This window comes from Monomorium pharaonis, chromosome 6 (assembly GCF_013373865.1).
Source record: "Monomorium pharaonis isolate MP-MQ-018 chromosome 6, ASM1337386v2, whole genome shotgun sequence".
Taxonomy (NCBI): Eukaryota; Metazoa; Arthropoda; class Insecta; order Hymenoptera; family Formicidae; genus Monomorium; species Monomorium pharaonis.
This window is the reverse complement of record NC_050472.1, coordinates 12,485,487-12,511,929: the sequence shown is the minus strand read 5'-3', so window position 1 is coordinate 12,511,929 and position 26,443 is coordinate 12,485,487. Positions and strand designations below refer to the sequence as shown.

Here is a 26,443-nt window from a genome sequence, read left to right as displayed (position 1 = left end):
GTATTTTTTCCTAACCTAACGTAACCCAAACATTTTTAATTCGCTATTTGGCCACAATTTTAAATCTAAAATCGCAAACCCTTGTGGTAAAGTATAGGCGTGGACATCGTTTCGCTCTGTAAGCAGAGGGGGATGGACCTCGCTACGTGGAAAGTCGCAAAACCATGTGATGTACTCCTATACTGAATAATAATGTGTCGTATTAATAAAACTTTTTTTGTTAATAACTTTTTAACGAATCACGAGCGACGGCTAAAATCTTTCGAAGGTCACTTAGGAGGGTGACCTTGATAACATATGTCACAGTCAAGGTCATGGGAGCTGCCTCCCCTAAACTGAATAATTACCAATTTCTTTCAAAAAAGCAGCAAATTTTGGATATTTATTTATAGCAAGTAAATGGTCTATTTATAGCAAGTTGTGGTCATACATAATTTTTTAAACATATCTTAAGATATGTCAAAATATCAGAAAGCAAGAAATCAACTTTAAAATTTTTCACGCATATGTAACAAAAAATTAATTTGTTTTATTATGCATTCTTTTTAATGTTTTTTAATTACATAATCACAAACAAAACTAATTAAGTTTTAAATATTAAATTTAAAAAAATATTTAAAAATACGAAAAAATATAAAACATAAAATAATGTAAAATAAATGGCGACAATTTGTTCGCCATACACAAATTCATTCCACCGAAAGAATTTATAAAATAATTACAACGCTTTAAAAAAACGTATTGTCTTTTGGATCTATTGTAACTAAATTTTAAAAAATCACAAGTCACACAAAAATATATATGCCATTTTGATTACTAATTAATTGTCAGTATCTTGCATTATAAAAAAAAAAAAAAAAAAAAAAAATATATATATATATATATATTTTTAAGAGCGATAATTTATATAAATTTTAAAAGTATATAAATTTTAAAATTCTCCAAATTTTTCTGAGTATCAATAAAGTCCCATAAAAATCAATAATTTTCAAAGCTAAAAAATCCGCTTAAAAAATTTTTGGTTTTTCCAATAATAAACTTCAAGATTATGTTTATATAAATTGGTTATGTATTGTTTACGTTATGTTTACTGAAATCTTCCTGTATATATACAATATGTAGTAAACTATTATAAATAATTTAATAACAAAATATGTAATAAATTATTATAAATTATAACATAATGCAGAAGAAAGTAAATAAATTATAATATATCTAACTTCATTCTCTCCTTTCCTTCCCCCCTCTCTCTTTATTAAAATTGAAACTCTTTAATGAAATAAAAACAAAATATACAGTACCGATCAGAATTATATCACCTTTTTTAAGTATAACCAGGATTTTTAAGTATAACTTTTGTCAAGGTGCATCGAATACGCTAAAAATTTTATAGTAGACACCTAGTAGCAGATGCATCTTGTGCATGAAGTGTGGTGAGATTTGACAAAATCCATCATGATTTTTAAATTTCTGATTAATTTTCTGAAAATTGCACATTTTTGCTATCTTTGTTTTTCATGTCATGCTGCCAAGCTGTAATCGATGCCAAGTTTTGCTACAAAGTATTAGAGTTGTACAATATAAATTATGGATTTGTTCTTTATTTTTAAAGCATTTGTATGTACTTGTTATGATGCGCTCAAAGTTTATTTCAGAGATTTCAAATAAATTAATGAAAAGTTATTTCTTCAGTACGGTATACTTGCCATCAAAACATTATGATATGGTAAAAATCCATGCACTTTAAAACAAGTTATGCTTAAAAAACCTAAAAGTGATATAATTTTGGTCGGTACTGTATAATATTTAAAAGTAAAAGTAAAATATTATTTTTACAATTTCTAATAAAATTTTAATATTGTATAATTCATAGATAACACAGGATCACAAAATTACAAAACTTTAATAAACACTCGGCATATATTATAGTTGGGCATTTAGGCTACATAAAGTTTATGTAGGTAATACATAAAACATAGTTTACATCTATACAGATTATAATATAAATTATTTTATCCTAAATGCCAAACTATAATATATATCAAGTGTTTACTAAAGTTTTGTAAAAGAATTCCTTAAAATTATCTGGTTTTTTACGAATTTTATTCAAAATTAAGATAATTAGAAAATCTTTAAATTTAAAATAAAAAGAATTTATTTTACAAAGTGTCCCAGAATAACCGCATGTGAAGTGTACCAGAAGATTTTTGGTACCAAACAAAGCAACTTCTGTCTTTACCAAAACTTAATCCAAATGATTTTTAAGTAAAAGCTGTTTCAAAATATCTAGTTAGCACTATAGATATAATAGACGTAGCATATCACTAAAAACATGTTCTGAGCTAGTAATCGGACTGCAACAGTAATAGGGAGTGTACCATCTCTCTCTTTTCGTGCATGCATGAGAGAGAACGCTGGTACACTCCCTATTGCTGTCGCAGTCTGATGCTCAGTCTATTCATATAAGACTATGGTTAGCACACAAGTTCGACCGCGAGCCAGGAGTGGTACGCGGCGCGCGCGCGTCTGAATGTAAAATATAACGCAAATCACATCGGTTAATTCTTTCATATCACTAAAGATTTTGTTGCGCAACAATAAATCAAATTAGAATAAATTATCTTAAATTATATTACGACAGACTTCCTCATCGATGTTATTGATAGGTATGGTACGCCGTTTTACTTTTTAACAGTATAAAAACTGTTTCATTCAATATAAAAGTTTGGCTGTAGTTTTAAAAACGTCCAATCTCCGATTTAGTTCAAATTTTGAAAATAAATTTCTTTTAGAGAAGAGAAACATGCAGGAAAGATTTGGCGACTCAAAAATTTGTTTTTGATGCCAGTAAGTAGGAAATTTATAATTTGTAAGATAAATTTAAATCCATGATATTGTTTTCACATTGTTCCGTACCACGGAGATAGAACATGTTATAAATATTAATGCGGAGATGTAAGGGAGAGGAGATATAGGATTATGTGCTTTAACAAAAAGTACATTAAGAAATAACTATGTCAGTTAAGTCATGATTTATCAACAAAGTACGCACCATCATACTTTTGTGCACTTCTGTCTAGGGCACCCTACCGGCGGGGTGGGTGCGAAAGGGGAAGCCCCCCCCTCTCTCCTGTGCGTATGTGTGTGTGTAACCACAGCAAAAGTGTCAGTTATGTGTATTTTTCGATCATATGTGTGAATATTTGGCAGTCTAGAGTGAAAAGAATGGAAAGAGATCCATTTCATGTATTATCAAGTGATATAAAAAATGTATATTCTAGAAATTAAGGTAGAAAATGATTATGCAATTTAATTCTTTCTACATCACAATTCTTATTAAATTACAATCATTGTATATCGTAATATAATAAAAATTCGGAACTGTTTGTCCAAATTGTCCATTATTTCAATTCAGCAAATTATTAGTATTGCTAAACAAAAATGTCTGAATATAAAAATAATTTCGAATTCTTATTATGTGCCAACATTAAATTTTCTTAACATGTATTTTATTTTTTATTTTTTTATAGGACACCATTTTACTTGTTAATAATGTAAAAAATATTATATTCAATATAAGGATTGCAGAAATTAAGAAATAAAACTTAAAAAATATACAATTCTTATTAATAAATTAAAATTACGTCATGTGCTAACTAGATATTTTGAAACAGTTCTTACTTAAAAACTATCATTCAAATTAAGTTTTGCTAAAGACAAAAGTTGCTTCGTTTGGCACCAAGAATCTTTTGGTACATTTCACATACGGTTATTCTGGGTCACCCCATATATTTTTTTATTTTTGTTTGATCATACAATCACAAATAAGTCACTTAAATTTTAAACATTAAATATAAACTAATTAGTATTTTTAGTACGTAAGATTAATATATTTTCTATAATTTTTAAATGGACATTACACCCAAACAAAAATATTTAGAATAAAAAATTCTTTTACATAATGTTTATTGAGAACTAAGAAAATTAATTTGTAGAAAAAACAAAGATAATTATTCCGAATCATAGCTCCACCTCTAAATATTGTTTATTTGGAAAAAGCCCTAAAAAAAGTTGTAAACAAAAAATGTAATAATTATTATTGTATTTACTTGCAGGAAATGTAAGAAAAAGTTGTAAATATTTTCCGCACATTATAAAAAACATTTTAATAGGTAATAAAATATATATAATTAGAAATACATATAATATAAACATTTTACAAATATTTCACAAAAAAATCTATTGGACTAAATAGTGTATGAATATGTTCTGTGATAAAAAAAATAGTGGAAAAGAAATTCCATAATGTAACCACTCATGTGATAATGTCACTTTCTATATTTTGACATAAATAAACATGCATCACATCACCTGTAATATTACTGTATAATACCCAGACTTTTTTTAAGGTTTCCCTCAAATAAATAATACTTCTTATGTTATTAAAAAATTGTTAGAAATTGCTAAAAAACTTTATTTAAAAAGTTTACGTAGAGCAATGATTCAAAATAATTAACAAGTTACAATTTACAGTTTTTCTTTCTCAAAAAGTAATTTTTCTCAATAGGTACTACCTATTTTAAAGTCTGAAAATTTTAACATTTACCTATTAGGTAGTTATTGTTAAAATTTTCAGACTCTAAAAACACATAATTATAGTTATTTGAAAAATAATAAATTGTTATCTTTCAGTTACTTTTTTATTTTATGCTATTTTAAATACAAGAATCTTATATTACAACATTACTTACTATATTAAAATTATTTTATTTATTATACTAAAATATTCGTTATAATCTGCATTGCACTGGATGTAACATATTAAAATGTACTTTAAAAATGTAAAATAAAAATATATTTAATAATGTACTTAATAATAAATTGAATTAATAATTTCTAATAAAATATATATGTAAATGTGAAATATATATTATTAAAATTAAGGAATCAATATTTTTAATTAAGTTTCAAATTCAAATTTTTGTGATAAAATTATCAAACTAATAATACAGTACTCATTTATAATTCTTAACGACATTTCGAAATTGTTACCTTGTCTTTAGCTTTTTTTACTAAATATATTTATGCAACAATAGTATAATATAAAACCAATGCGTTTAAAAGTTATAGAATAAGTCTACAATAGTGAGATTCTGTAACTCAATAAAAAGTCGATATAATTATATTGTCCTTGCAAGTATTTTAGATAGTAAAAAAGTTGCACAACTTTCTTACCTGCACAACGACAAAATAATAATACTAACACCTCTTATCAAGTTACAGAATTGCACTACTAGGCTTTTAAAGAGTACAATCTCAATGTTAATGTTTATGTAATATTTATTCTCTAAGATAATTTATTACTTCTTTCTGCTAAATATAGACTACATAGTCGCAAATAAGTTCGAAATGTTTAAAGTAACTGTGTAAAAATAACTACTCATAAAACCTGGATTAAGTTGCAGATAAAAAGGAATAAAATTAGATACTAAAAAAAGTAATTTTAATGGTAACTTTATTACAAGTAATTAAATATTTCCCTACTATGTAATGTACATATAACATTGTTTTCATTAATTGACACACAAGTACTTACCTTCTGTTTCATTAATTCTTCAAGATCAATGTCATCTTCTATAATGGTGCAATCCACTTCATCAGAATCAAGATCAACCAATTTCTCATCTTCGCTTTCTTCCGTAGAGATAACTTCTAATATGGAAGTTGTTTTTCCATTTACACCAATTTCTTTATGTATTACGTTAGAAATTGATTTCTCTTCAATAGTACCATTTTCCATATTTCTATCTCTTTTCTGTCTCTTGTGTTTCTTATGTTTTCGTCTATAAAAAGATTATTTTAATTTTAATCAATATATTTAAATTGCTATATTTAAAGCAATATATTTTTAAATGTTATGTTACCTTTCCTGCTTGTCTAATCGTTCGTCATCTTTCTCAATTAATTTTTCTTTTTTGTGCTTATGATGCTTATGTTTTCTCTTCTTTTTCTTTTTTGGATCAATCATACCATCAACATCAGAATCTAATCCTAAAGGTTCTCGTTTACATTCGGAACCCTCCAAATCTGATGTACTGTAATTGAAAAAAATATTTTAGCAGAACAATTTAATAATATTTAATAACAAAAAAATATATATATGTTCATTCTTTTTAATTTTTTCCATAAATTGAGGACAATTTCTGTTGATAATATAAAATTAAATTGAGTTTTCATATACAATATGCTTACCCCATGATGAAATATAGTCAATAATTAATGAATATAAAACTGCACACAGTGATTCCAATGATCTAAATAACGGACACGACCTGCAAGAAATACACGAATATACGAATGTTCAGTAAGACGCCATTTTGCAAGTTCTATCGCTATCTAAGGGCGAATTCACATCTTGGCACAAAAAGTATTAGGGCCACCGCACAGACTTCTGCTTAAGGCCGGATCTGCAATAGGTGCAGTAAGCCTTAAGCCATAATGCGGGGTCTACAATGGCAGCAGGGACTCGATTCTTGAATTCATTCACAAGAGAAACGTATTCGCAAATTCTGTTCTTACAGAAAAGTTGAAAATTTATTGGCTATCGTATGGCTTTCAACCAATAAACTTGCAACTTTTCTGTTAGAGCGGGTATTTGCGCATACATTTTCTTGCGAATGAATTCAAGAATCAAACCCCAGGGGCTCGATTCTTGAATTCATTCGCAAGAAAATGTATGCGCAAATACCCGCTCTAACAGAAAAGTTGCAAGTTTATTGGTTGAAAGCCATACGATAGCCAATAAATTTTCAACTTTTCTGTAAGAACAGAATTTGCGAATACGTTTCTCTTGTGAATGAATTCAAGAATCGAGCCCCAGGAGTAATGGAGGAAAGAGTAAGAGTAACAATTGACCAATTAAAAGCTGGGAGTAAACAAAATGGGCAAATCACATTTCATATTTCTTACTTCTTATTCCTACTCCATTAGGCCGGATCTACAATAGGTGTAGTAAGCTTTATGCCATAAGAAATTGACCAATTATAATCGAATATGAGAAGAATAATCGAATATAATTGGTTAATTCCTTATGGCATAAGGCTTACTATACTAGTGTAGATCCGGGCTTAAGACCCTCACACATGAATTGACATAACCGTAACAGTAAGGGCCACCGCACAAACTCTTTCATAACGCGTTACGTTATGTTAAGTACTCCATACGAACCTAAGTTGTACTTAAAATTTAACTTAAATCAACGCACAAAGAAATCCTTAACGTAAGAACTTAAGAATTTACGTTAAAAGTTTCTTTGTGCGTTGATGTAAGTTACGTAACGTAACGAGATACGTTAAGTGCTTCATAAACCTAAGTTCGTACTTAAAATTAAACTTACATCAACGCACAAAGAAACTTTTAACGTAAGTTCTTAAGTTCTTACGTTAAGGATTTCTTTGTGCGTTAATTTAAGTTAAATTTTAAGTACAACTTAGGTTTGTATGGAGTACTTAACGTAACGTAACGCGTTATGGAAGAGTTTGTGCGGTGGCCCTAAGGTTTCAATCAATCACGTACTTGAATTAGCCGGTTACGGCAGGTTACGGTTATGGTCGTCTAATCCGATGCGTCAAAACCTTACGTTATGGTTATGTCAATTCATGTGTGAGGGCCTTTACTCCTGCTGCCATTGTAGACCCCGAATTAGGAATTAATCAATTATATTCGATTATTCTTCTCAAATTCAATTATAAGGCCGGATCTACAATAGGTGTAGTAAGCCTTATACCATAAGAAATTGACCAATTATAATCGAATATGAAAAGAATAATCAAATATAATTGGTTAATTCCTTATGGCATAAGACTTACTACACTATTGTAGATCCGGGCTAATTGGTCAATTTCTTATGGCATAAGGCTTACTATATCTATTATACAAGGTGTAATGTAATCGGAAGCCATTCCGTAATGGAAAGATAGACGGGATCGAGATGAACATAAAAGTCCAATATTGTCTTGGGTTAGGTCTATCAATAATCGAGACATAAATTTTTCAAATTGTACGAATGAGAGCGCACCGTATGAAGAACCGAGACGCTCGAGCTGTAGCGCGGCCCACTGTGTTGAGCAACCATGGGTTGCACTGAATAGTGCAAGTACAAAAGAGTGAGTCCCAGATGCGCACAGTAATAAACGGACACAGCAAGCTGAGTGAAACGGACACAGTAACAAACGGACACAGACCAAACGGACACAGTAATAAACGGACACAGTGCGAAACGGACACAGTGGCTTAGTTTACATCGTGCATTTGATACGCGTATCAGGTACCATATTCGTATCAAATTCGTACTAAATATTTAGTACGCACGATGTAAACGCTGCCGGATCAATTTGGTACGAGCGTATCAAGTAGGAGTATCGTACTAAACTGATACGCGTACCAAGTGATACAAATGTCGATGTAAACGCATAAAACGCATTTTAGAGAGAATTTAGCAATTGAGCATAACCTCAGTGCTAAAATTTAAAAACCGGTGTGAAAATGTCTTAGTAGGAGACATCAACATGAATTAAATTTGTATTATATTTTTTACAGTACATGCTTAGTACATTCGATGTAAACGCGCCCGTACTAAGGCTTTGGTGCGCACCAAACTTAATACGCGTACTAAGGTTTTGACGATGTAAACTAAGCCAGTAACAAACGGACACAGTGCGAAACGGACACAGTAACAAACGGACACAGACCAAATGCGCACAGAGCAAAACGGACACAGTGCGAAACGGACACAGGCCAAATGCGCACACTACACATGCGCACAGACCAAATGCAACACGGAAAGTCGCAAACCAATGTGATGCAGTGAATGCTTTGCACGCACGCACACACACACACACACACACACACACACACACACACACGGGGGGGGGTTGCAAGGGGGGCCTTGGGCCCCCCTCCCGCACCCACCCCGTCCAAGTCGCTAACCTATGTGGACTTTACTCTGCTTGCAATGTACATGGATTGCATTTGGTCCGTGCGCACGTGCAGTGTGCGCATGTGCAGTGTGCGCATTTGGTCCGTGTGCATTTGGTCCGTGCGCATTTGGTCTGTGTCCGTTTCGCACTGTGTCCGTTTCGCTCTGTGCGCATTTGGTCTGTGTCCGTTTGTTACTGTGTCCGTTTCGCTCTGTGCGCATTTGGTCTGTGTCCGTTTGTTACTGTGTCCGTTTATTACTGTGTCCGTTTGGTCTGTGTCCGTTTGTTACTGTGTCCGTTTCACTCAGCTTGCTGTGTCCGTTTATTACTGTGCGCATCTGGGACGCTCACTCTTTTATGCCCGATTTCTTCACTTCCCGATAAAGTTATTCGGAGGATAAATATCAAGTTTAACCAATCACGTTCATGGATCTAGTAGTTAACTTCTGGATAATTTGAACCGCAAGATAACTGGACGTGAAGAAATCGGGCATTAGACATCGTCAGATATCTAAAAGATATCTCAAACTGTTGCATAAGACATCTTTTAAATCGCGAAAAGATATCTTTTCGTAAAAAATGCGAGATATCGCAAGAAATCGCAAGATGTCTTTTAGAAACCTAAAAGACATCTTTTTGTCTATATGGGTATTTAGGCCGGTTCTAACTCTGGAGCTCCGAGGGGGGAGTGGGTGTGCGGGGGAGCATGACGTCACGCGGGGAGGGGGATCTCGCGGTGCGGGAATTGCTGACGCGGGATTTTCGGGTCCGCGGCCGCGGTGCGGGAATTGCTGATGCATGATTTTCGGGTCCGCGACCGTAGAGAGGGAATCGGGGTCCGCCGCCCGACTCCCGCCGCCCGCCGCCTGCCGCCTGCCGCCCGCCGCCACTGCCGCCGCCAGGGTGCTCGCGTTCTCCCTTTGTTGCAAATTTCTGTCTCTCTCCCTTACGCGATATCTTTCAGCAGCCATCACCGCGGTGCTCGCTCTCTCCCTCTATTGTGAATCTCTCTCTCTCTCACCCGTACGTGATATCTCCAACCATGCAGTCTTATCATTCTCTCGTTCTTTCTCTTTCATTCGTTGCGTTCTTTCATACGCGGTATATGCGTTCCCACTCATCTTATCTATGTACCTCCTACCAAGTTCCGCACGCTATTATACCGCAAAGGAATAGGGCAGAGAGAAAATAAGTTAGAATAATTATTTATGAATTTTTTCATTTATTTATTTCATAACGTATCATATACAATATTTGTCTGATGCATAAGTTCACAATCTACGAGACTTTTTTCATTTATTCGTTTTGTAAAGCATCATATACAATATTGTCGGATGCATAAGCCGACCAATAACTCGCAATTTACGAGACACGTCTTATCATATCGTTTTTTTCATGTAATGTATCTTTACAGCATCACTTTTATTAGTAACATGATTTTGACGTAAAATAGTAACAAATTGTTTATATTTTTCGCCAACAATATAAATATTTTGATGCAATTGATAGCATACTTGTTCAACACAATCTCCAGTTCTAATAAGAATTGTATGGTTGATGGTTTCATATACATACTAGTATCTCAGTAAACATTGATATCTTGTAGAAATCGAAAAGACATCTTATTCAAGATGTCTTCAAGACATTTCTAAAAGATATCTAAAAAGATTTTGTCGAAGATTTTCATGGAATTTCTAAAAGATATCTAAAAGACTTCTAAAAGACATTTTAAAAGATGTCTTAAAAATTTTCGAATTGAACATGTCAAAGATATCTAAATGAAAGATCTATACAAAATATCTTAACCTCTTTCTGGCCAGAAGCCTTATATTAGGCTTATAATTAAATTTACCAAAAACACAATATATTTATTTAGCTAAAATTATTTCTTTTAACATAATATATGCATTTATTTTGAAATAATTTGATATGTTACTTTAATGACACTTTATATACTGTCTCATACTTCATAAAGTGCAACATAATTATATTTTATATACATATTTTTTAACATTTTTTATTGCAAATGACGTTAAATAATCATTTTGACAATAAATAGTAATATAAAGTTCAAATACAACAAAAAATAATCACTTTTTTTCGAACTAAAAGCCTAATAATATTAGGCGTTAGAGTGATGTTATCTTCTTCGTAGTTTATTTCACTGACAAAGACAAAAATGTTTTAGTATTAAAATTAAAAAAAAATTCGGCCAAAAAAGGGTTGATCTTCTAGAGGTTAAAAATGTCTTTTTTACATATTGTTACGCGCGCGCTCGGGAAGGAATAAACACACTCTCTTTCCTTAAACGAATAGCTTTATTAGAGCAAACGAAAACACGTTAAACTCAGTGTGAGACCGAGAATCAACAACAACATAGTCGGCGTTGTCAAGCCAAAGACAGTTGACAACGCTCATAGAAAATCAATATATCGATCGGTCAGAACAGCTGACCGATCAAACTGGCAGGGGCGTAACACTGCTCCTCCCTTCTTCACAAGTTGTCGTCCCGACAACCGAATGCAGAAACTGAGCCGTTCTTGGTACCTCGATCTTGTTTTACCCCGGACTTCTGCCTGAGTTACCAAACTCGTCGATTTAGACTGCGTTGTTCAGATTTTCTGAAGAATCCTTTCCTTCCTCGGAAGGTTCTCCTGTTCCACTTCCGCCTCGCAGAGTGATTAGCTTCTTGAAGTTTCTTTTCGCAGTTGCACCCACGCAGAGAACGCACTCACAGCGGCGTTTCCTCTTCACTTCTTCGGACAAGAGAGGGGTAATCACCGTGGACCCGTCATCCTAAAAGGACTCCTCAAGTCCCTGCCTCGGCATTCGCCCTTCGTCCCACGGGAAAACCACGGTTCAAAAACCGTGGGCGAGGCAGTCTTCTTAATTACTAAAGATTCTCCCGCGTGGACAGAGGGTCATCCTTGAAGATCTGACGGAACAGTTTCCAAGGGAGTTCCCCTCCACGACGAGAGTCTCTGAAAAATTAAACAGAAACAAAGGCAGAAAACAAAAACAATTTTACTTAACTTTAACTGTTCTAATTTCTAAGAACCCGGGCTTGACTTTCCAATTAACAAATTTCTCTAAAAATAGAGAATTAACCTAAGCCTCTTTCCTTATAAAGAGCCAACCTATCAGAATGAACAATTTTCCTACGATGCCTAGATTTTCGAATGCAATAGGCTACTTCACTCAATTTTTTCACCACGAAATAGGGACTTTCTCAATTTCTCTGCAATTTAAGAGCTAAAACCTTTCGTCCTTTGAGGATTGTACAGCCAAACTTTCTGTCCTTCCTGAAATAAAATTCGTCTGGCTTTGGTATCGTAACGCGTCTTCACGCGGAAAGCACGATTATCTACTCGTTTTTTTGCTTCAGAACCGATTTCTTCGAGCTTCTGACGAAGCTCCTCTATATCGTCCCAGTGGACGAGGTTCCTCCGTTTCGGAGGGACTTCCCCGTAACAGATCCAAGGGCATCCTAAGATCCTGTCGAAATAGAGCTCCGCAGGAATCAGACCGGTTGCTTCATGCTTCGAAGAACGGTAGGCCAATAGGTACATAGGGATCCATTGATCCCAATCCTTTTGATTTAAGGAGATGTACTTCGCTAAGAAGTCAACGATGGTCTGGTGTTGGCGCTTCATTTGACCATCAGATTGCGGATGAAGAGGAGTGGTTCTAGTTTTTCTTATCCCGAGAAGCTTCATAAGCTCAGAGAAAAGCGTCGATTCAAAGTTTCTTCCCTGATCAGTGTGAAGCTCAAAAGGGATTCTATGTCTTGACACCTGACTGAGCAGATCCCAATGCGCCTTTCTACCCTATCAGACTTTAATAGGTTCTGGGCGCATCTCATAATGGCTACCACCTCCACTTGGAAAAACGTAGCATATTTGCCAAACGGAATGATGACCTTTGTTCCGCTGCGCTGACAATAAAGATCGGCTTCAGTGCTCGTTTTGGAACCGTCTGCGAATCAGACGTCCCCGCCCGAAAAACCGGTTCCTTGGTCGTTCCAATTCCAGCGCCCGGAAAAGTTTATCCTGTATCTTCTTTCAAAGGTACGAGTTACAGTCCTCCTATTCTGCCCCATTGCAAAAATGGTATCCGTTAGGATTCCTTTAGAAAATTTTGTGTGGAGTGCTCCTGTCTTTCACCTCGATTCACATCTCAGGCTGTAGGCCGATGCCGCCGCAGTCGCCACCACCTGATCGAGAGGCTCAACACGGAAGAGGTTCAATGGCGCACAATACAATTGAACACGATGCAATTGCTCATCGTGCTATTAGACACGAAACATTGCGCACCGTTCAATTGGATACCGTTTGATTGGACACCGTTCGATTGGACACTGTTCGATTGAACATAGTTCGATTAGACACCGTTTTATTGGACACAGTTGATTGGATACCATTCGATTGCGCATCGTTCGAACGGAGCGCAATTGAACGATGCGCAACTGAACGGTGCGCAATTGAACGGTGCGCAATTGAACGGTGCGCATTTGAACGGTGCGCAATTGAATGGTGCGCAATCGAACGGTGTGCAAACGAACGGTGCGCAATTGAACTGTGTGCAATCGAATGGTGTCCAATCGAACTGTGTCCAAACGAACCGTGCGCAATTGAACGGTATGCAATGTTTTGTGTCCAATAGCACGATGGGCAATTGCAACGTGTCCAATTGTACTGTGCGCAAATGAAGGCCTCTTGCTCAACGCCGAGCAGCACCCCCATTGCCGCCACCGGCATGGTCCGCATTGCTCCCAGAGCTTCTATTAGAACCAGAGCCCTGACCTGCTCCAGCGTTTTCTTAGCGGTCTTTTTCAGCACCCTTAGTTACCACACGACCGCCGCGTATAGCAGCCTAAATCTGAGTATCCAGCCGTATAAATCCAGTGGATCATTTTTGGTTTGAGACCCCAAGTCTGCTCGAATGTCCTTCTGCATGTCTAGAAGTAAGAGCATACAATTCTATAGCGGTTTTCGAGATATTCCCTTCATGTCAGCTTCCTATCTAGGATCATCCCAAGATATTTAGCCGACTCGGTTGGAACTAGTTTTGTTCTCCCAAGGAATGGCCCTTCCACTAGACCTACTTTATACTTGCGAGTGAAAATTACGAGCCAGGTCTTCAGTGGATTCACCGACAAACCGGTCCTGCCGCACCACTCTTCAATCACTTCCAAGACTCTCTGCGTGAGCTCCAGGAGTCTCTAAAAAGGGGCCTCTTATTAGAACAGCCAAGTCATCCGCATATCCCAATGTAAAGAAGCTTCTTTTATTTAGCGCTCTGAGCAGTCTGTCCGCAAAGACAGGAGTGGAGAAAGAACTCCCCCTGCGGGCAGCCTCTCTCCTCTGTGACGTGGCGCGTTCGACTGCACTCGTCGCAAGGGCGTAAATCCGACCGAGAAGATTTACTTCTCGCCGAGTCGAGGGGGAAGCGACCTTATTGTATTTTTTAACTTTCGCGTTGCCGTCTTTTCATATTATTTTGTTAAATTTTATCAGAGATAAGGCGCCGAGTGAATGCTCAATCCAAAATTGTATCGAAGACGGTAAAGGAGCTGCCGTTGAGGGAGTTTTGTCGCGAGCTACCGACATTGGACGGGACACCTTTCAGGGAGTTTCTCAGCCAAGCCGTGCGTCGGGCCCCGCTGCGAGTTGCCGTACCTGAACTACGAGAATACCGACTCCGCAAGGATACAGCGTTACCGAAAGACGATCCTCTAGGTGAATAACGCCAAGGGCACGCCACCGGGCTGCACACCGGGGGAGCAACCGTATCATTGCCAACCGCCCGCCACAAAACTCGGCTCGGTCGCCGCCTGGCCAGCCGAACCAGCCGAAGCGGCGGGGCACGAGAGATCTTGCATTTGAAAATCGACACGCTCTGATTCCGAAAAATTTCGAAGGATGAAGCGGCGCTGCGATGGATCGAGAATCCTGCAAGGTGGACGGATCTACATATTGGAAATCGAAACGCGCACGCGCCTGCGCGAGGGCTCGAGCCGGCCGGCGTGGGACCGGGGTTCCTCACTATTCGGCGAGCCGTGCTTTGATGCGTATCGACAAGGACCTGTCCGGGCTAACTCCCGGTAGACCAGGAATTCTGTTGTAAGGCCATCACTCGGCAGCTCTTCAGGAATTGCGTAAGATTCGGTTAAGGCGGTCGACTCTCGTGCGGATCCGGATAAAGAATACCGTTTCTTTTCGTGTTACCGGTAATTCGGAATCCGCTACCGTTTTGTTGTTGCTTTTGCGTTTGAGAAACTCGAAATAAAGAGTAAAGTTTCGTTGCCGCACGAGAGATTGGACCAACCGGCCCCGAATATCGAATAATTAAGTACGTCTCTCTCGGACCAAGTTGGCACCGACAGTCACCTTTAATTAAGAGTAATTGTTAGTGCTAACGTTTATTGTATTGTAGCGTTTATGGTTATTGCGATTACTGTTTCCGTGGATTAATGTACTTGTTGTTTGAGCGGAGAGCCTCGTCGGCTACCTACCTCGTATAATAGATTTTCTGAAGTTTCCGCATTTTTTCTGTTCGAAGATTGTTGTTTCCGTTTCAATCGCGTCAATCTGTGAATTTATCGTGTTCCGCTAACTTGAGTAATGTCCATTATCTCCGTTTGTTACCGTACTCGTTAGTTATTCGAAAAATATATTTTTATCAGTGTTATTCATTTCAAAATTGTGTACCGATTCTATTCTGAGACCTGCCTCGATCCGAAATCTCCACCTTTTCACCTTATTTAAGTACTCTCTACCGCTTTGGGTAAAGAGCTACCGGCATTTGTAACGCTTTCTCTTTGGCTACCGGAATTATCGGCTTTGGAATTATCGTAAGTTATTGTGTGGCGCGGAAATCCGCGTCTGGCGCCCAAAAATATAATATTTCGCAGATACCGTTTTTCGTGAGTTACCGATACCGTTGAAAGAGTACTTTCAAGGTCCTTTTTAGAGATACCAATTTCGTTGAAAAAGCGTTACCAGTTAACCCTTATAGGCGTTACCGTTTAATTGGTCATAGCTCCTTCGGACCTGGCGGTTCCCGAAGGAAAGCTACGTTGCACCACTCATTTACTGACCCTCACCGTTCCCAGTGAGGCCGTTACCTGCCGCCCGAGCATGCTTCTGATCCAATCCACAATTCTTTCCGGCATGCCTCTGCGAGCAGCTTCCTCGCACACCTTATGCGGTGTGTTGTTGAAAGCACCTTCCATATCTAGAAAGGTGCCGACCACATAGCCCTTCCTCTCTAGTTGCTCCTCGATAAACGATACAGTAAAATGAAGCGCCGATTCTGTGGAGTACCCTGTACAATACGCGTGCTAATTCACATGTAGTGGGTACTGCGGTAGAACCACCTCGCGTATGTAGACATCCACCAGCCTTTCCAACAGCCTTGAAAAATAAGACGTCAGACTGATTGGACAAAAATTCTTGGCAGAGCTGTAACCCGTTCTTCCCACCTTGGAGATGAACAATCCTCTTGCCTGTCTCCAAGGCCTGTATAGCCCAGAGCCAAGCAAGCCCTCAGCGTCCGCGTGAGCGGTCTGGTAATCTGAACTAGCTTCTCTTGAAGAAGGGCGGAAAGACCCGGTCTGGTTCGGCCGATTTAAAGGGTTTGAAAACTCCTACGTCTCATTTAACCTTGTCAGGACTAACGATTTTTGCCACAAGAGACCAATCCTTTCCTCGTGCCTTGTACAGGTTCGAGATTTCCTGTTGGATGTCTTCCTTTGGGCCTCCGCAAAAGCCCGGAAAGTTCGACTCCAGCAAGTGATTCAGGCATCGCTTTCCAGACACCATCATCCCGCCGTCGAGCCGAATGGCCTCCAAAACCGCGTTCTGATCTCTGGCCAAGACCCTGCCGAGCTTAGCGGCCTTGAGTATCCTCTCCACCGACTCGCAGATTTTTCTCCAACTCTCCTTTTTAGTCCTTACTACAGAATCCCTAGGCCTTCGATGAAAGTCCCAGTCAGCTTGGCGGCCCGTGTTCCTGGTCCTGTTCCAGGCACGATGTGACACCTCCTGCAGCTTGGGGTTCCACTAGGAGACTGTTTTGGTATTCCTCACCGTCCTTTCTGGACAGTTGTCCTCAAAACTGCCAACGAGAACCCTTTGCAGGTGTTCAACGCACAGCTCGATCTTTTGCGGAGTCTCATGTTTTTTGGGAAACTCTCTAAAACCGACTGCCAAGTCCTCTCGAAATATGAGGGGAGCGTCTCGTTTGCCCACGTCAATATTGGCCACGGTCCCGATTGGCCACGTCAATATTGACCACGATCTAAGGAGCGCGAAAGCCACAAAAATCAGCATTTTTCGCTTTCCTAAGCCGTCGTGCTGTCAGTAGGAATTTCGCCTTACAATTTCATACGATCTTACAAACATAGTCGGACGTGCCATTCTACACACACCCACGCACGCACGCACGCACGCACGCACGCACGCACGCGCGCACGCACGCACGCGCGCACGCGCCCACGCACGCACGCACGCACGCACGCACGCACGCACGCACGCACGCACACACACACACACACACACACACACACACACACACACACACACACACACACACATATATATATATACAATACGCATAATTGCGATTATAAGGATCGACACGAGGATCACTATTGTAAGTAGTACTTCTCTCTTCAATATCGTTCGCAGCCGAATCAATTCAATACTTTACTTGAAATAAATAAATTAGTAATTACATTCAAACAATCGCGCTAGTGAATATAATTTTTTGAATAAATATTTGCGATTTACAATCCTGTTTTATTTTTCCAATAAATTTTGCTCAAACAAATAATTCTGTTATTTTTTTTGTGTACTTGTTTCTTTCTCTTTCTGTCGTATTTGGTACGCGAGTGCTAGTTTCAAAATAGCTATAAGGAGCGGAAAAGGGAGTTATTTTCCCCTGATGCTCCTAATATTCCAGAGCAAAAGAAAAAGGCAACTACAAGCAGTCAATAAATTAACAAAAAGTTGACTACTCGCGCTACAAGCAGTCAATAAATTAACAAAAAGTTTGACAATAGATCTATCTTAGTTTTTTTCTCTTCTTTCTATATTCTTTTTCTTTTCTCACTCCCTCTTTGATCGCTTTCTCTCGCTCTTCAAGTATTCGATTACCGCGCGCAAATAAAATTATAGATATATATGCATATCCGTACTTATTTTAAATATACATATGCATTTGCTCGCGTACGAATTTCATGTTGATTATTCGTGGGCGTTACACCGCCGCACAGTTGAATAAAAAAGGGGAAAGGGTTAAGTTGGTCTCTGCCTAAATCTACCTTTCACCCCGTAGGCAGCGGGCTTGCCTGCAAGGGCGCTTACCTCCCACAATTCCTCTCTCTTTCCGAAGGGCAGCAGGCTTGCCTGTAAGGGCGCTTACCCCCCCACAGTTCCTCTCCCACCGTGGGCAGCGGGCTTGCCTACAAGGGCGCTTTTTACTTACGAATTCCTCCCACGACAACCTGTATAGACCAACCCAACTTAGAGCCTGACTCAATTTAATAGAAATATCACAATTCTTTCACGACGGAATAAGGTCTCTTAATACCCCCCCCCCCTTTTTTTTGGGTGTATCAAATCGAGAAAGGGAGAGTGAGAGACGTTCTTTTCTCTTGAATTCTGAAAATCTGCCTGGCGCGCGCTACGCATCATAACCATAAATATTTTTATAATCCGTGTATTTGATTTTAACATAGTACATCATGCCGCGGTCTCGGCGAGGAGGGCGAAAACGCTAGTTGAAAAGGCTTAAGTGGCGTCTTATAGAAAGCGGTGTATTCGAGCCGCGAGTATTTGAACAGCCCAGGTCAGGTGAATCATCGCCGATTCATCACGGATCGCCCGGACCGTTTGACTTAAACTCTCGTACGAGCCTACTGAAAACATCTGTACCACCCGCGCCTTCATGTCCTGCTAAGCCGCTCCCGATTCGGCCTCCGCGTCCGCCTTCTCCCCTGCCACCAGACAGGGACGTTGCTCCTTCCCGGGCACCAACTCGGCCCGCCAGAGTAGACCGCCAAGTCCGGCCACCCCCGCGCCAGACGCCCCGAATAATCGGTGATACAATATTAACCGGCCCAATCCCGCGATTTATCTTGTCCGGGCAGGCAACCTCGAACTCGAGGGCAGCCTTTCAGAACCGTTTCAGGTTCCACGCGGGGAAATGCGCTCGCAAGGCGGGTGACAACCCACAAATGTAAATAAGTTACAATTATAAAAATACGTATATAAATATATATATATATATATATATTCCGAAAATTTTCTCTCCCTTCCCTTTCCGCGAGATTACTCCAAAAAGGGGAATCCGCCTCCCGCTACTTACGCTCCTGGAAGAACGACGGCTCCCGCTCGGCCCCGAATACTCCCCCCAGGACGTAACAACCACTATTATAGATTCGACAGATTTCTTCACGATTCTCGTTCTTTATTTTTTGGGGGAAAAAATCACCCAAAAGATAAAAATCACAGGACGAAAGAAAATCGACTTTTTGTTTGCAAAAACCAAATTTGACATTACATTATGTTATGCATTCAACAGATCTGAAATTGTGAGTAGGTCCAAACGGGAACGTTCCAGATGCGGACAGTAATAAACGTACACAGCAGGTTGAGTGAAACGGACACAGTAACAAACAGACACGGTGCGAAACAGACACAGTAACAGACACAATGCGAAACGGACACAGACCAAATGCACACATACCAAATGCACACAGACAAAATGGACACAGTAACAAACAGACTTACCACATAGGTTGCGACTTTTCAGGGCACCCCTACCGACGGGGTGAGTATGGAAGGGGGGCGAAGGTTTCCCTTGCACCGCCGTGTGTGTGTTTGTATATGTGGGCAAAGCATTCTCTGCACTACATGGGTTTGCGACTGTGTCCGTTTTGCACTGTGTCCGTTTGTTCGTTCGGCCCCCTCCCGCACCCACCTCGTCGGTAGGAATGCCCTAGAAAGACGCAAACCCATGTGGTAAGTCTGTTTGTTACTGTGTCTGTTTCGCACTGTGTCCGTTTCGTACTGTGTCCGTTTCACACTGTGTCCGTTTCGTGTCTGTTTCACTCAGCCTGCTGTGTCCGTTTATTACTGTGCGCATCTGGGACACTCCCCAGCAATTACAGACTCTAGCACTGTAAGCGATTTGGCTTTAGATATAAAAGGTAAAAGTTCAAATGATCGTATAATCAAACAAGATAATACAATATTATTTTGCTTTCAGATAAACATATATCGACTTGTAATGAAATATTATTACTTATTAATTTATACAAAGTGTTATGAGTGACACACTCATAACGATAAGGTGTCAGTAACACGATGACGTAAGTCGGTCAGCTGCAGTCAGCATCGAGCGCATCGCGCGAGGTTTCGCGCAATCCGCTCGACAATTAGCGCAATGCTCCTTAGACAGCACTTGCTGTCTAAGCAATAATTTGGAATACTGACCGATTTACGCCCTCACGCAATCCTCCCCTTCTTTCGATCCAACTACCGAATTATCGGATATATAAACCGGCGAAAGAAGGTGAGGATCGGGTCAATTCGAAGTAGACAAACTAAGACTACACACGACACTCTGCTTTGCGGGGTCGTGTATCGCCGAGATAACTTATACTAAATATACAACCACGACACTCTGCGTTGCGGGGTCGTGGACAACAAGTTCATAGACGCGACACTCTGCCTTGCGGGGTCGCGATCTAACTATTGTAACTGAATACAAGAATAAAAGTGTTCAAGACAAATAACGGTGTATGTGACGAAATACCTTCCTCGCGAGATCTCTGGCAGCGATCCCAAAATCGTACTCACAACGAGGGGTACAACAGTGGTGGCAGCGGTGGGATTTTGCACTGCCAAAAGGAGGACCACAACAGTGGTGGCAGCGGTGGGATTTGCACTGCCAAAAGGAAGATCCAAGAGGAACCAAGCGTCACCGAGCAATCAGCTGTACAGGCCAGGAAGCCAGCCACGCCGGAGCGTACATAGCGCGTCAGCGATAAGAGTGAAACTCGAGACGACGCCGAGACCTACCGTGACAAGGCTCAGCTGATCGCCGCACCATGCAGCTCATCGTACTTATGTGAGTCCGACAAACATTAAATTGTTACGCGAAACAAGCGTAGGACGACATAAAATTGTAACACGAATAGAGCAAAATATCGGTTGACCCCCGGTAACCGCGATTACCGTAAAAAGACATAGCTAAGATAGCTACTGTACTTCAAAGGCATACGAATGCAAACGCACTAGCGCAACGCGACATACGCGATATTACAAAATAAGCCGTAACGCGAACTCAGCACGCACGCTTATAACTAAACGTAAATGTCCACCAAGCAAAACATTGACAATATGGACACACGTTCATTAACGGGAACAGACGTAGCGGGACGGTCGACACGCTCTCCGTTACATGCGTCACCCCGCGTAATTCGGGAAGAACCCGAAAAAGAAGCACAAGAGCTTCAGGACTCACACGAGCAAAATGGAAATACACCGGCAACGCCACAAATAAATAGGCGACCGGTATACCCCATGGAGAACATGCTCCATGAGTTATTAATTGAAATTCGCAAACTTCGTTCTCAACTTGGAAACGAAGTCCACTCTCCGCCGAGGAAAATGGCCAGGAATACGCGACGCCTTACTAGCCACACGCTAGATCCTTCACATGGGCGATCGTTCAGAGATTTACGGCACCAGCACGGATCACACATCCAATATTCAAGCTTAAAAGAAGCACGAAATATAATCCCCGAGATTAATAAGACTTCGAGGGATTGGACAACTCAACATTATGAAACAATCGCAAAAGCAAGCGCAGAAGGAAAGGTCAAGGGACCTAATCCACGAACCAATGGACACAAGAAAGAGGTCCAAACTGAATCTCAGCAGAATAATTATAAACCGACTCCCCAATGCGTAAAGTGCGGGAAAACTGGTCACAATGAACGAGAATGTCGAAACAGCCGACATGCCAAACAGTTTAAATTACCGAGACCGAAAGGACGCTCTCGCGTAAATACATTAAACGCATACTGCGATTACTGCAAAAAATCCGGACATGCCCGGAACAAATGCTGGAAATTACACGGGCACCCCAAAAAAGAAGGTGACCCTTGGCCCAAAGAAAGAGCCAAAGACAATAAAAAGGCTGAAGCTAAAAATAGCAAACATAAGAATAAAGAAATTAAAAAGTCAAAATGCTCGGAATCAGCGAATAGCAACAGCGATGAGAGTTCGAGCGATGACTTGAGTTCGGCGCACACAGCCGCAGCGTATCAAGTTACGCATGTAAAGCGAGACGCACACAAAGACAGCGGACTTGACTTACAATTAGTCACGCTTCCAATACGAGAGACAAAATCAGGAAAAATCGACGCGTTATTCGATTCCGGAGCCACACTCTCGTTGATAAAAGTAAAAAATTTAAAAGGCGAAATCAAAATACGCCATGAAAAAATAGCTCTCGTCGGGATAACAGGCCACAAGGTCTACACAATAGGAAAAATACAGGCGACCATCGAGCTAGGCAAGCATAAGATAAAGCATCCAATGTACGTCGTAAAGGATGATATGCCATTAGAATATGATAAGACTCTCCGCCGCGGGAGATCTAAAAAACTAGACGCAAAATGGACGGGACCCTACGTAATCACTGAGAAACACTCAGACGCAAATTATACAATAAAAAAGGGCAGGACGTCAACACGTGTACACACAAATAAACTAAAACCGTTCATAGAAGCATAATGAAAAAGAAAGAAAGTAAAACCGAAACGAGGAGAATACCTCAAAAGAAGACAGAAACAAATTTTATAATAGGGCACCCAAAATTAAACATTCTATTTTGCGCATAATTCGTCATTTAAGTCAAAAGAAAATTTTTTTTTTACGAAAGATTGTATATACGACATCCGACACCTTGTAATGTAATTATTGTAATTATTATTGTAATTATATAAGCGTCGAAAAAACGAAAATTGTAAACAATCTGACGACGCGATATAACTATAAGCGAAAAAGCGAAAATTCAGAACCCTCATTTTCTTTTTATCAGGGGGGAGGGATGTTATGAGTGACACACTCATAACGATAAGGTGTCAGTAACACGATGACGTAAGTCGGTCAGCTGCAGTCAGCATCGAGCGCATCGCGCGAGGTTTCGCGCAATCCGCTCGACAATTAGCGCAATGCTCCTTAGACAGCACTTGCTGTCTAAGCAATAATTTGGAATACTGACCGATTTACGCCCTCACGCAATCCTCCCCTTCTTTCGATCCAACTACCGAATTATCGGATATATAAACCGGCGAAAGAAGGTGAGGATCGGGTCAATTCGAAGTAGACAAACTAAGACTACACACGACACTCTGCTTTGCGGGGTCGTGTATCGCCGAGATAACTTATACTAAATATACAACCACGACACTCTGCGTTGCGGGGTCGTGGACAACAAGTTCATAGACGCGACACTCTGCCTTGCGGGGTCGCGATCTAACTATTGTAACTGAATACAAGAATAAAAGTGTTCAAGACAAATAACGGTGTATGTGACGAAATACCTTCCTCGCGAGATCTCTGGCAGCGATCCCAAAATCGTACTCACAACGAGGGGTACAACAAAAGAATATATGGAAATGTTTAGCAATCCAAAGATTACTTCAAAACAATGTTGGAATTATCCTCTTATAAAATAGCCATGTAACCCTAAAGTTGCCTGCTAATCGCGATTGCATTGTTGCCGCTTTATTCCGATCGCGATTGGCTGTCTCGCGTTTGACTCGCTTCGTGTGCGAGAGTCGTGGTTTGACAGTTTAGTCGAGAGTAGCTGTCATTGCGATTGAATTTTGACAGCTGTCAAATTTGGTGAAAAGAGTCGATCAAGTAAGTTGTAATTTATATAATCCAATTATGATATTTAACTATTTCTTAACAATTTATATAACATATGTGTGTGTGTGTGTGTATGTGTGTAAATTATAGGATTATATATTTGTAATCGAAAAATATACAAGAAAAAGACGGAAATAGATTGATAAATAGAGAGCGAGAGAGAGAAGGAGAGAGGGGCGGGAAAGGAAAAAAGAAAAGAAATATAAATCCAGGTAATGATATGAAGAAAATACATACTTATCTTTTAATATTATTTATATGAAAAACATAATTATTTATGACATAATATTTATTACATAATACTAAGTTTTTTCAGAGATAAATACAGAGAGAAATAAAGAGAGAGAAAGGAAAAGAAAGAAAAAAGAAAAACAAATACAAAATCAGGTAATGATATAAAAAATGCATAGCTGTTTTTACAAAAAAGTCATTTATATAAAAAATATATTCATAATATAATACTTAATACACATCATGTTTTTTTGTAAAAACAGTTATGTGGTTTTTTTATAATATTAAAATAAAATGATGAAAAATAAATATTTTACGAAATACTTAATAATTTATATAAAATGTTTTTTTTGCAAAAAATGAAACTATGAAATATTTTGTAAAATGTTCATTTTTTATGATTTTATTTTAATAATGTGCACAAAATAAGAGAAAGAATCAATTGGTATAAGAAAACCATGTAAGTGTTCTAACAAGAAAAAAACCATGATGTTTTGTGCATATAAATATTACATAATATTATGTTTTTTTGTAAAAACAGTTATGTGGTTTTTTATACCAATTGATCCTTTCTCTTATTTTGTGCATAATATTATTAAAATAAAATGATAAAGAATAAATATTTTACAAAACACTTTATAATTTGTATGAAATATTTTCTGTTATGCAAAAAAAAACTATGAAAAAACTATTAAATATTTTGTAAAATATTCATTTTATTTTAATAATATTATGCATAAAATAAGAAAAAAAATCAATTAATACAAAAAATCACAAAACTGTTTTTACAAAAAACATGATATTAATAATTATGTTTTTTATATAAATATGATTTTTAAAAAATAACTATGTATATTTTTGACATCATTACCTGGTTTTATATTCGTTTTTCTTCTTTTTCTCCCTTTCTCTTTCTCTCTCTCTTTCTCCATTTATATATTTAAAAAAAAACATCGTTTTCTGTATAATAGAGAAAATTTTATAAATAAATTATGAAATATTTTGTAAAATATTTATTTTTTATCATTTTATTTTAATAATATGCACAAAATAAGAAAAAGAATAAAAAACCATGACATTTTGTGCATATAAATATTTGTTAGAATATCATACTTTTTTATAAAAAACAGTTATGTGGTCTTTTTATAAAAATAGATTGTTCTTATTGTTTTATACATAATATTATTACAATAAAATAATAAAAAACGAATATTTTACGAAATATTTTATAGTTTAGTTTTTTGAATAACAAGAAATGTTTTATAAAAATTATAAAATATTTCGTAAAATATTCATTTTTTATCGTTTTACTCTAATGATATTATACATAAAATAATCAGAAGAATCTATTGGCATAAAAAGACCACATAACTGTTTTTACAAAAAAAACGTAATATTTCAACAAATATTTATATGCACAAAATGTCATAGTTTTTTGTAAAAACAGCTATGTGGTTTTCTTATATCAATTGATTTCTTTCCTATTTTGTGCATAATATGAATTATTAAAATAAAATGATAAAAAATGCATATTTTAGAAAATATTTTGTAATTTGTATGTTCCAAAATATTTCTTATTATACAAAAAACTAAGCTATAAAATATTTTGTAAAATATTTACTTTTTGATTACTTTATCTCAATACTTTTTTGCACAAAATAATGAAGGAATTTATTTATTATGTAAGGAAAAAAAAATTAAAAGACAGTAAAGATCTAAAAAAAAATAGAAAAAGTAGTTTTATGTTAATAATATTATGCACAAAATAATAAAAAGGATCTATTTATATAAAAAGATTACATAACTGTTTTTTTTTAACCAAAAAACATGATATTTTGTACTAAATATTTATATGCACAAAAAGATAAGGAAAATTATTTAATATAAAGAAAATAAAATTTAAAAAAACAGTAAAATGAAGGTGAACAAAAGTCTTATAAAATTATAGTTTTTGGATATCTACAATGGATAAACGAAATGCGAATTTTTCAATTTGTACGAAAGAGAGCGCACTAAAAGAAGCGCTGAGCCGCTTTAGCTATAGCACGACCCACTGTGTCGGTCACTGTGAAGTTGGCACCGCAAGTTTTCATGACAGTTCTACTTGCATCCCAAATAGTTCTAGAGGTCCTGATAAGTTTCAGAAATAGATTTAGTTGATTTAGTTAAAAAAAATGAAATTAAAAAAATGAGGTGCTATTTTTCCTGGCACCTCATTAATAAAAATTGAACGTTTTAACAGCATCTGTAGTGTTCTACTTGCACCCGTAATAGTTCTAA

At 37.7% G+C, this 26,443-nt stretch overlaps 1 protein-coding gene and 1 long non-coding RNA gene across 8 annotated transcripts in view; one reads left to right on the top strand and one right to left on the bottom strand.

The window, feature by feature from the left end:
• The window catches only part of LOC105831040 (serine/threonine-protein kinase PRP4 homolog), a 74,938-nt gene extending 51,460 nt beyond the window's left edge, over positions 1 to 23,478 (bottom strand). For 5 of the 7 annotated variants that reach the window (XR_004963871.1, XM_036288912.1, XM_036288916.1 and 2 more), the window contains exons 1-5: positions 23,467 to 23,478; positions 13,905 to 13,911; positions 6,253 to 6,392; positions 5,925 to 6,095; positions 5,597 to 5,843 (exon numbers count right to left, since the gene is read on the bottom strand). Coding sequence is in view for 6 of the 7 variants with exons in the window: in XM_036288912.1 (XP_036144805.1) it covers positions 5,597 to 5,843; positions 5,925 to 6,095; positions 6,253 to 6,257 (423 nt within the window). In the remaining variant the exon portion in view is untranslated. The other 2 variants (XM_036288913.1, XM_036288914.1) reach the window with 2 other exon arrangements.
• A 61-nt stretch (positions 23,479 to 23,539) lies between these two features.
• On the top strand, positions 23,540 to 24,287 carry LOC118646166. Its single transcript, XR_004963729.1, has 3 exons — positions 23,540 to 23,923; positions 24,023 to 24,144; positions 24,249 to 24,287. It is a non-coding gene; the product is annotated as an uncharacterized LOC118646166 (long non-coding RNA).
• Positions 24,288 to 26,443: the final 2,156 nt, after the last annotated feature.